At 44.7% G+C, this 12,005-nt stretch overlaps 1 protein-coding gene across 1 annotated transcript; it reads left to right on the forward strand.

Moving 5' to 3' along the window:
- Positions 1 to 3,715: 3,715 nt before the first annotated feature.
- On the forward strand, positions 3,716 to 11,597 carry LOC139536702 (involucrin-like). The gene is made up of 4 exons (XM_071337309.1): positions 3,716 to 3,807; positions 9,185 to 9,914; positions 10,273 to 10,973; positions 11,024 to 11,597. Exons 1-4 carry the CDS (start codon positions 3,716 to 3,718, stop codon positions 11,595 to 11,597), a joined length of 2,097 nt encoding a protein of 698 aa, XP_071193410.1.
- The last annotated feature ends 408 nt before the right edge of the window (positions 11,598 to 12,005 follow it).

Here is a 12,005-nt window from a genome sequence, read left to right on the forward strand (position 1 = left end):
GAGGGCCTGTTGTCTGGACCTCTGGCAGTCTCTATAGGGATGCCACATGGTTCAATTCTCGGGCCGACTCTTTTCTCTGTGTATATATCAACGATGTCACTCTTAATGCGGATGATTCCCTGATCCACCTCTACGCAGACGACACCATTCTGTATACATCTGGCCCTTCTTAAGACACTGTGTTAACAAACCTCCAAACGAGCTTCAATGCCATACAACACTCCTTCCGTGGCCTCCAACTGCTTTTAAATGCTAGTAAAACTAAATGCATGCTCTTCAACCGATTGCTGCCCGCACCCACCCGCCCGACTAGCATCACTACTCTGGATGGTTCTGACTTAGAATATGTGGACATCTATAAGTACCTAGGTGTCTGGCTAGACTGTAAACTCTCCTTCCAGACTCATATTAAACATCTCCAATCCAAAATTAAATCTAGAATCGGCTTCCTATTTCGCAACAAAGCCTCCTTCACTCATACCGCCAAACATACCCTCATAAAACTGACTATCCTACCAATCCTTGACTTTGGCGATGTCATTTACAAAATAGCCTCCAACACTCTGCTCAGCAAACTAGATGCAGTCTATCACAGTAGCATCAGTTTTGTCACCAAAGCCCCATATACCACCCACCACTGCAACCTGTATGCTCTCGTCGGCTGGCCCTCGCTACATATTCGTCGCCAGACCCACTGGCTCTAGGTCATCTATAAGTATTTGCTAGGTAAAGCTCCGCCTTATCTCAGCTCACTGGTCACGATAACAACACCCACCCATAGCATACGCTCCAGCAGGTATATCTCACTGGTCATCCCCAAAGCCAACACCTGCTTTGGCCGCCTTTCCTTCCAGTTCTCTGCTGCCAATGACTGGAACGAATTGCAAAAATCGCTGAAGTTGGAGACTTATATCTCCCTCACTATCTTTAAACATCAAATATCTGGGCAGCTAACCAATCGCTGCAGCTGTACACAGCCCATCTGTAAATAGCCCATCCAATCTACCTACCTCATCCCCATATTATTTTTATTTACTTTTTTGCTCTTTTGCACACCAGTATTTCTACTTGCACATCATCATCTGCACATCTATCACTCCAGTGTTAATTTGCTAAATTGTAATTACTTCGCTACTATGGCCTATTTATTGCCTTACCTTTTCACACACTGTATATAGACTTTTTTTTATATTGTGTTATTGACTGTACGTTTGTTTATTCCGTGTGTAACTCTGTGTTGTTGTTTGTGTCGCACTGCTTTGCTTTATCTTGGCCAGGTCGCAGTTGTAAAATGAGAACTTGTTCTCAACTGGCCTACCTGGTTAAATGAAGGTGAAATAAAAAATATAAAAATGCATAAACCCCAAGAACAGTAGGTAAAGACTGGATATCCCATTATGAACACAGCCCTATCTGTCCACACAGGAAGTGTTTGGCTATCAAACAATTCATCAGAGGAGACGCACATTAGCATCTTAGTATATTACACCCCAGGCTTACACATAGCACAGTCACCCACCCACTCACTACTGCTCCTTCACACTCACTCCTACAGTACGTCTTATCAGAACTTACATTGCAATAGATGATACAGCACTGTATATCTAGTCTTACCAGTTATTATACACTTATCCATGATATTATCTATCTGGATGTTTGTAGGAATCATATCTTGTTTTCCACACTCCCCCGTCCTGTAACTGTTGAGCATGTCTGAGATCCCAGTCACCACTACCACACACAGCGAGATGCCTTGAGGCATGGAAGCAGGCTTATTTGGCTATGACAGGTCTCCTCAGCTCTACAAAAAAACACAGAGGAACAGTATGGAAAGTGGCACACACAGCAGACACTCAAGGCGCTCGTTACGCTATTAAAGGTTTAACGCTAATTGAAAGATTGCCGTCCTTTCCTACTCCTCGGATGCTCCTGGTTTGGCTTTTAGGGGCACAGTGCTCCATTCTGTGAGAGAGGGCTATAGTAAAAGCCCTCAGAAGGCTAGTATTGATGGGATTGCTAACACTCCCAGAGCCCCGGGAGAGAACGGAGTTGGCGGGTAAGGAAGAGAGTAAAAAGGAGTAAATGATTTAACAGCGACATGCTAATGTAATGGAAGCGAGGTGAATCCCTGGGCGTGAAGAGAAGGGAATATGCTCCTGGAGCCATCATGTGGCGGTGGTTGATCCTGGGGGCTTACATCCACATTAAGACTCACACTTCGCTGCTAAGCACTTGTGGCAGCTCTCAGGGCTGCGGAGGAGGCCGACGTTACACTTGTCTGGAGGGCTGTCAGTGTGCTGGGCTCTGGGGGAGGCACTGATGGTACAGCCTGGGGACTCTGGGCCAGTGCTGCGCCTCTTCTAGGAACTGTGGGCGTGGGAGAGGAGGGAATGAGGAATGGATTGGGGGTTGTCGGCTGGGCTTACAGAGAATAGTGTCGGTTTTGGACTGTAAGGGGCTGTAAGAGTAGGCCACAGATAGCTGAAAGCTAGGGCATATATCAAAAGGGAAGAAAGGGTGAGGCCACTACTGCTCTGACTCCTTCAGTAAGTAGGGCTTTGCAACACCATTCTGTGATTAGCTACACTGTGGGCCTTTTCAATCAAACCTGTTAACTTCCTATTCCATCACTGGTTTTGAATGACAATGTCCCAGTGTGTTTCCTTGTCCAGGTAACAGCTAGACAGGGAAATTAGACTGGTTAAGGCAATGGCAGTGCATGTATTTTTTCACTCCAACACTCTGCTCTGTTACTGAATGGAGGCTGATAAAATCTGTAAGGAACTGTCACTGCTGTGTGAGATGCAAGCACCCGTTTGCCAACAGCTGCCTTATACATCATCTCTCACTCCTTTATTTTCACAGTGATGAAAATCACAGTTGTATTTTCTAATGTTGTATTTCCACTCCATCTACTGTGTCCCATATATCCCTCTGCTGCTCTGAGGATATTCTGAGGGAGAGAGAGAATGCATTTAGCCAGAGCCTTTCTGCTTGTCTGCTCTCTGTGGGCTCTCTCACTCTTTTTTATCCTCTCTTCTCTCTCTTTTCTCTATGTCTATGTCTCAGGAGACGCATTATTATTTAATTGTGCCATTTTAAAAGCGTGGGTGTGAAGGGAGTGGAATGTGGTGCATGGCTGGCTGTCAGACAGACTGAGGGAGGGAGGAGAGTAGATGGCCTGGGTCCGGAGGATGAACTCATGAACTTGACATCCAGATAGACTGCTGCCCCTTCTTTATCACGCTTCCCCTGGACTGGACCCTAGACCTTAAAATAACTGCAGCAGACAAAATATGTGTATGGACAGACAGAGCGATCCACAGCCATACACTGAGCTGTTCACACTGCCACCGACAAGTCTCACCTTTGATGATCCAAATTCAGATGACAAATACTTAAAACAATTAGATGTACTATGTTTAGAGAGATGTTTATACAGAACATATTTTGTTGTATTTTCACATTCCTCAAGAAACTCACCCACCTAAACACAAGCTCTTTGATGGTGGATCTGTTGGCCTGGGAACAGACCCATGCTCAGACAACTTTTATGAAGTGGTAGAAAGTTATCTGCCCGACCTGGTTGAATGTTCAGCCAGTAGATAATAGTTGTCTCGCCGAATCAGCAGCGTTGTGCAGAGGCCGTCTGCCCCCCACTCTCACCTGCGTATTAGCAGCTGTCAGAGGGGACAGTGTGTGGCTGAGCCAAGCCATGGGGCCCCGGGGACAATTGCAGATAGCCAGCAGCCCCCACATCAAAGGGCCCCATGCAGGGCCCTGTGATAACCCAGCAGCGTTTGGTGTGTGAGCTATCTGTCCAGCAAGGCCACTGCACCCCCTCTGCTCTGTTCTGTCTATCTCTATGGCCCTGTCTGTGATCACAGAAACCAGGCAACTTCCTCTGATCCCTCTTTCCTTAGTAGCTTTTCTCTTGCTCCTCTTCTAAGAAAATTACCAAATCTTTATACAGTGCATTCAGAAAGTATTCAGATTTTTTCTAATTTTTCCAACTTTTTTTCCTTTACAGCTTCTACCCCCAAGCCGTAAAACTGCTGAACAATTAATCCACCCAGACTATTTACATTGCCCCCCCCCCTCCATATTTTGTTTTTACACCGCTGCTACTCTATTATCCACGCATAGTCACTTTACGAATTACCTCGACTAACCTGTACCCCCGCACATTGACTCGATACCAGTACCCCCTGTATATAGCCTCGCTATTGTTATGTAATTTTATTATGTTACTTTTTCATTTTATTTATTTATTTTCTTAACTCTATTTCTTGAACTGCATTGTTGGTTAAGAGCTTGTAAGTAAGCATTTCACGGTAAGGTCTACACCTGTTGTATTTGGTGCATGTGACAAATACAATTTGACTTGATTTGACGCCTGTATTTGGGGAGTTTCTCCTATTCTTCTCTGCAGATCCTCTCATATTCTGTCAGGATGGATGGGGAGCTATTTCCAATCAAATCAAATCAAAGTTTATTTGTCACGTGCGCCGAATACAACAGGTGTAGTAGACCTTACAGAGAAATGCTCACTTACAGGCTCTAACCAATAGTGCAAAAAAGGTGTTAGGTGAACAATAGGTAAGAAAATAAATAAAACAAGAGTTAAAAGACAGGCTATATACAGTAGCAAGGCTATAAAAGTAGCGAGGCTGCATACAGACACCGGTTAGTCAGGCTGATTGAGGTGTTTTCTGGTCTCTCCAGAGATGTTCGATCGGGTTCAAGTCCAGGCTCTGGCTGGGCCACTGAAGGACATTCAGAAACTTGTCCCGAAGCCACTCCTGCATTGGCTGTGTGCTTAGGGTCGTTGTGCTGTTGGAAGGTGAACCTTTGCCCCAGTCTGAGGTCCTGAGTGCTCTGGAGCAGGTTTTCATCAAAGATCTCTTTGTACTTTGCTCTGTTCCTCTTCCCTCGATACTGACTAGTCTCTCAATCCCTGCCACTGAAAAACATCCCCACAGCATGATGCTGCCACCACCATGCTTCATCGTAGGGATGGTGCCAGGTTTTCTCCAGATGTGACGCTTGGCATTCAGGCCAAAGAGTTCAATCTTGGTTAAATCAGACCAGAGAATCTTGTTTCTCATTGTCTGAGAGTCCTTTTTACAAACTCCAATCAGGCTGTCATGTGCCTTTTACTAAGGAGTGGCTTCCGTCTGCCCACTCTACCATAAAGGCCTGATTGGTGGATTGCTTCAGAGATGGTTGTCCTTCTGGAAGGTTCTCCCATCTCCAGAGAGGAACTCTGGAGCTCTGTCAGAGTGACCTTCGGGTTCTTGGTCACCTCCTTGACCAAGGCCCTTCTCCCTTGATTGCTCAGTTTGGCTGGCCGGCCAGCTCTAGGAAGAGTCTTGGTGGTTCCAAACTTTTTCCATTTAAGAAGGATGAAGGCTACTGTATTCTTGGGGACCTTCAATGCTACAGACATTTTTTGGTGCCCTTCCCCAGATCTGTGCCTCGACACAATCCTGTCTTGGAGCTCTACGGACAATTCCTTCGACCTCATGGCTTGGTTTTTGCTCTGACATGCACTGTCAACTGTGGGACTTTATATATATCTCAACATCCGGCGCCGACAGAGATGGCCGCCTCGCTTCCTGTTCCTAGGAAACTATGTAGTATTTCGTTTTTTATGTGTTATTTCTTTCATTGCTACCACAGGAAATATTAGGTTTAATTACATACAGTCGGGAGGAAGTATTGGATATAAGAGCAACGTCAACTCACCAACATTACGACCAGGAATACAACTTTCCCGAAGCGGATCCTCTGTTTGGTCCACCACCCAGGACAATGGTTCGATTCCCAGCCGGCGACCCAAAACAACGGCGCCGCAGAAGGGGCAGACGGAGCGGTCTTCTGGTCAGGCTCCGTAGACGGGAACATCGCGCACCGCTCCCGAGCATACTACTCGGGGATGCTGTACCCACAGCATCAATTACAACATTCCCCAACCAAAAACGTGGATTGATGGCAGCATTCGTGCAAAACTGAATGTGCGAACCACGGCTTTAAATCAGGGCAAGGTGACCGGAAACATGACCGAATACAAACAGTGTAGCTATTCCCTCCGCAAGGCAATCAAACAAGCTAAGCATCAGTATAGAGACAAAGTAGAGTTGCAATTCAACGGCTCAGACACGAGAGGTATGTGGCAGGGTCTACAGTCAATCATGGACTACAAAAGGAAAGCCAGCCCCATCGCGGACCACGATGTCTTGCTTACAGACAAACTAAACAACTTCTTTGCTCGCTTGGAGGACAACACAATGTCACTGACACGGCCCGCTACCAAAACCTGCGGGATCTCCTTCACTGCAGCCAACGTGAGTAAAACATTTAAACGTGTTAACCCTCGCAAGGCTGCCGGCCCAGGCGGCATCCCCAGCCGCGTCCTCAGAGCATGCGCAGACCAGCTGGCTGGTGTGTTTACGGACATATTCAATCAATCCCTATCCCAGTCTGCTGTTCCCACATGCTTCAAGAGGGCCACCATTGTTCCTGTTCCCAAGAAAGCAAAGGTAACTGAGCTAAATGACTATCGCCCCATAGCACTCAGTTCCGTCATCATGAAGTTCTTTGAGAGACTAGTCAAGGACCATATCACCTCCCCCCTACCTGACACCCTAGACCCACTCCAATTTGCTTACCGCCCCAATAGGTCCACAGACGACGCAATCGTAATCACACTGCACACTGCCCTAACCCATCTGGACAAGAGGAATACCTATGTGAGAATGCTGTTCATCGACTACAGCTCAGCATTTAACACCATAGTACCCTCCAAACTCGTCATTAAGCTCGAGACCCCGGGTCTCGACCCTGCCCTGTGCAACTGGGTCCTGGACTTCCAGACGGACCGCCCCCAGGTGGTGAGGGTAGGTAACAACATCTCCACCGCGCTGATCCTCAACACTGGCGCCCCACAAGGGTGCGTTCTCAGCCCTCTCCTGTACTACCTGTTCACCCGTGACTTCATGGCCATGCACGCCTCCAACTCAATCATCAAGTTTGCAGACGACACTACAGTGGTAGGCTTGATTACCAACAACGATGAGACGGCCTACAGGGAGGAGGTGAGGGCCTTCTGAGTGTGGTGTCAGGAAAATAAACTCACACTCAATGTCAACAAAACTAAGGAGATTATCGTAAACAGCAGAGGGAGCAGCCTCTGAGGGAGCAGCCTCAAAGCTGGGACCGAGAGACTGAAAAACAGCTTCTATCTCAAGGCCATCAGACTGTTAAACAGCCATCACTAACATTGAGTGGCTGCTGCCAACATACTGACTCATCTCTAGCCACTTAATAATGAAAAGCTGATGTAATAAATGTATCACTAGCCACTTTAAACAATGTCATTTTATATAATGTTTACATACCCTACATTACGCATCTCATATGTATATACTGTACTCTATACAATCTACTGCATCTTGCCTATGCCGTTCGGCCATCGCGCATTCATATATTTTTATGTACATATTCTTATTCATTCCTTTACACTTGTGTGTATAAGGTAGTTGTGAAATTGTTAGGTTAGATTACTTGTTAGATATTTCTGCATGGTCGGAACTAGAAGAACAAGCATTTCACTACACTCGCATCAACATCTGCTAACCATGTGTATGTGACAAATAACATTTGATTTGATTTGATTTATATAGACAGATGTGTGCCTTTCCAAATCATGTTCAATCAATTGAATTTACCGCAGGTGGACTCCAATCAAGTTCTAGAAACATCTCAAGGATGATCAATGGAAACAGGATGCACATGAGCTCAATTTGTAGTCTCATAGCAAAATGTCTGAACACTTATGTAAATAAGGTATTTCTGTTTTAAAAGTGTTATTTGCAAAAATTTCTAAATACCTGTTTTCACTTTGTCATTATGGTGTATTGTGTGTAGATTGATTCTGATTTTTTTAAATTTAATTTCAAATTTAATTTAATCAATTTTAGAATAAGGCTGTAACGTAACAAAATGTTGAAAAGGGGAAGGGGTCTGAATACTTTCCAAATGCACTGTACATTGTCATACATTGTCATAAATTACAAGTGTGGTACTTTATTTAAATACTACATTTCCTATTATATCAGGAACAACATGCATTGTTTTTATGACAATATCAATATTTTAAAAGTATTTTTTAAAGTAATTCTCTTAATCTCTAAATCTTGAATTACTGCTGTCTCACAAAGTGGTAGTGGCAGTCATAATGTTATCAGTTGTAAATGCATGCATGGCATAGACCATATGGTACTGGGGTTAATCTCTAGTATTGTCCAAAGTTCACCTCATTGCCTCTAAATTTCCTCAGGTGAAGCATGTTTAGTGTGGTAACATGTAGTCAGTCCATGGTCCACGTATGCCTCCAAGATGTCTCATGAAGTTAACCATCAATCACTAATGTAAGCGGTCTTATTTGATGGATTTATATTGCTTATGTCTTAACAGCATGACTCTTAATGTATTCTACAAAGTTTGCAAAAACAAAAACGATAGTGTTTATACAGTGTCCATTTGTCAAGTAAACCCTATAAAGTATTTTTCTCAATAAGCACAGCAAATTGAGTTGACATTTTTATTCCACCTTTGTTTTATTTCCCAGTTTCCTTTAATGTGTTAATCTACAAGAGGCACAGTGTCTCTTTGTAAACCAGTGATGTCTTCCTTTGCTTAGAAAAGCTGCCAAAAAGCAGCCTACGTTTTAAAGGGCCTAAAATTATGTATTAAAGCTGCAATATGTAACTTTTTGGGCAACCCGACAAAATTCACAAAGAAATGTGGATTATAGATCAGTCATTCTCATTTAAAGCAAGTCTAAGAAGCCGTTTCTATACTTCCTGTTCTTAAGTTTTTGCATCTTTTACTTTTGGTTTTGTACACCAGCTTCAAACAGATGAAAATAGTATATTTTTGGTTATGAAAAGATATTTCACAGCGGTTTAGATGGTACAATGATTCTCTACACTCAGTGCTTGACATGGGCTGGAGCTGTCCGGAGCACCCCTCCAATTTTTGGGGAACTGCTTAAAACAAAGTGGCCTATCATCGGGATCTGCATTGAATAGCAATTGAAAGTGTGGATTCATATCCTGATTCCGTTTTGTTCAAGCTTATTTGACACTAGTCTGTGAATCCGGTGTATACACGCCAGTAGACTGTTGGAGATTGAGAGTGCGCAGATTGAGAATGGGCAGATTGAGAATGGGCAGATTGAGAATGGGCATATTGAGAATGGGCATATTGAGAATGCGCAGATTGAGAATGCGCAGATTGAGAATACGCAGATTGAGAATGGGCAGATTGAGAATGGGCAGATTGAGAATGGGCAGATTGAGAATGGGAAGATTGAGAATGGGCAGATTGAGAATGGGCAGATTGAGAATGGGCAGATTGAGAATGGGCAGATTGAGAATGGGCAGATTGAGAATGGGCAGATTGAGAATGGGCAGATTGAGAATGGGCAGATTGAGAATGCGCAGATTGAGAATGGGCAGATTGAGAATGCGCAGATTGAGAATGGGCAGATTGAGAATGGGCAGATTGAGAATGGGCAGATTGAGAATGGGCAGATTGAGAATGGGCAGATTGAGAATGCGCAGATTGAGAATGGGAAGATTGAGAATGGGCAGATTGAGAATGGGCAGATTGAGAATGGGCAGATTGAGAATGGGCAGATTGAGAATGGGCAGATTGAGAATGGGCAGATTGAGAATGGGCAGATTGAGAATGGGCAGATTGAGAATGCGCAGATTGAGAATGGGCAGATTGAGAATGCGCAGATTGAGAATGGGCAGATTGAGAATGCGCAGATTGAGAATGGGCAGATTGAGAATGGGCAGATTGAGAATGGGCAGATTGAGAATGGGCAGATTGAGAATGCGCCAGCCTGAATGCGCAGATTGAGAATGGGCAGATTGAGAATGGGCAGATTGAGAATGCGCAGATTGAGAATGGGAAGATTGAGAATGGGCAGATTGAGAATGGGCAGATTGAGAATGGGCAGATTGAGAATGGGCAGATTGAGAATGGGCAGATTGAGAATGGGCAGATTGAGAATGGGCAGATTGAGAATGGGCAGATTGAGAATGCGCAGATTGAGAATGGGCAGATTGAGAATGCGCAGATTGAGAATGGGCAGATTGAGAATGCGCAGATTGAGAATGGGCAGATTGAGAATGGGCAGATTGAGAATGGGCAGATTGAGAATGGGCAGATTGAGAATGCGCCAGCCTGAATGCGCAGATTGAGAATGGGCAGATTGAGAATGGGCAGATTGAGAATGCGCAGATTGAGAATGGGCAGATTGAGAATGCGCAGATTGAGAATGGGCAGATTGAGAATGCGCAGATTGAGAATGGGCAGATTGAGAATGGGCAGATTGAGAATGGGCAGATTGAGAATGGGCAGATTGAGAATGGGCAGATTGAGAATGCGCAGATTGAGAATGGGAAGATTGAGAATGGGCAGATTGAGAATGGGCAGATTGAGAATGGGCAGATTGAGAATGGGCAGATTGAGAATGGGCAGATTGAGAATGGGCAGATTGAAAATGCACAGATTGAGAATGGGAAGATTGAGAATGGGAAGATTGAGAATGGGCAGATTGAGAATGGGCAGATTGAGAATGGGCAGATTGAGAAAGCGCAGATTGAGAATGGGCAGATTGAGAATGCGCAGATTGAGAATGGGCAGATTGAGAATGGGCAGATTGAGAATGGGCAGATTGAGAATGCGCAGATTGAGAATGGGCAGATTGAGAATGGGCAGATTGAGAATGGGCAGATTGAGAATGGGCAGATTGAGAATGGGCAGATTGAGAATGGGCAGATTGAGAATGCGCAGATTGAGAATGGGCAGATTGAGAATGGGCAGATTGAGAATGGGCAGATTGAGAATGCGCAGATTGAGAATGGGCAGATTGAGAATGCGCAGATTGAGAATGGGCAGATTGAGAATGGGCAGATTGAGAATGGGCAGATTGAGAATGCGCCAGCCTGAATGCGCAGATTGAGAATGGGCAGATTGAGAATGGGCAGATTGAGAATGCGCAGATTGAGAATGGGCAGATTGAGAATGCGCAGATTGAGAATGGGCAGATTGAGAATGCGCAGATTGAGAATGGGCAGATTGAGAATGGGCAGATTGAGAATGGGCAGATTGAGAATGGGCAGATTGAGAATGCGCAGATTGAGAATGGGAAGATTGAGAATGGGCAGATTGAGAATGGGCAGATTGAGAATGGGCAGATTGAGAATGCGCAGATTGAGAATGGGCAGATTGAGAATGCGCAGATTGAGAATGGGCAGATTGAGAATGGGCAGATTGAGAATGGGCAGATTGAAAATGCGCAGATTGAGAATGGGAAGATTGAGAATGGGAAGATTGAGAATGGGCAGATTGAGAATGGGCAGATTGAGAATGCGCAGATTGAGAATGGGCAGATTGAGAATGCGCAGATTGAGAATGGGCAGATTGAGAATGGGCAGATTGAGAATGGGCAGATTGAGAATGGGCAGATTGAGAATGGGCAGATTGAGAATGGGCAGATTGAGAATGCGCCAGCCTGAATGCGCAGGATGCGCTGCTCTAAATTGTCAAATGAGCGTTCTTACAGTCATGAAAATCCTGGAAAAGTCATGGAATTGTGTTTTCTTTCTTCTTATGTGTGTGTGTGTGTGTGTGTGTGTGTGTGTGTGTGTGTGTGTGTGTGTGTGTGTGTGTGTGTGTGTGTGTGTGTGTGTGTGTGTGTGTGTGTGTGTGTGTGTGTGTGTGTGTGTGTGTGTGTGTGTGTGTGTGTGTGTGTGTGTGCTATGTCTGTGTGCTGTGCATCATCTGAGTGTGTGCCAGTGCGAGTGGGCCGTTGACCGAGGAGAGAGAGATATTTCAGCAGCAGGTAGCCTATAAAATAATGACTAACTATTAAATAGCCAATTCAAAACATAACTAGCCATACTACAAGCTAGCTCACTACTTAA

Source organism: Salvelinus alpinus, chromosome 13 (assembly GCF_045679555.1).
Source record: "Salvelinus alpinus chromosome 13, SLU_Salpinus.1, whole genome shotgun sequence".
NCBI classification, from domain to species: domain Eukaryota; kingdom Metazoa; phylum Chordata; class Actinopteri; order Salmoniformes; family Salmonidae; genus Salvelinus; species Salvelinus alpinus.

What these genes read in the sequence shown, in the direction of transcription:
- LOC139536702 (XM_071337309.1), top strand. Translation starts at nt 3,716, where the DNA reads ATGGGGCCCCGGGGACAATTGCAGATAGCCAGCAGCCCCCACATCAAA. An exon ending in GGCAGATTGAGAATGCGCCA is followed by an intron (nt 9,915 to 10,272) that starts GCCTGAATGCGC and finishes CTGAATGCGCAG; the next exon opens with ATTGAGAATGGGCAGATTGA. An exon ending in AATGCGCAGATTGAGAATGG is followed by an intron (nt 10,974 to 11,023) that starts GCAGATTGAGAA and finishes AGAATGCGCCAG; the next exon opens with CCTGAATGCGCAGATTGAGA.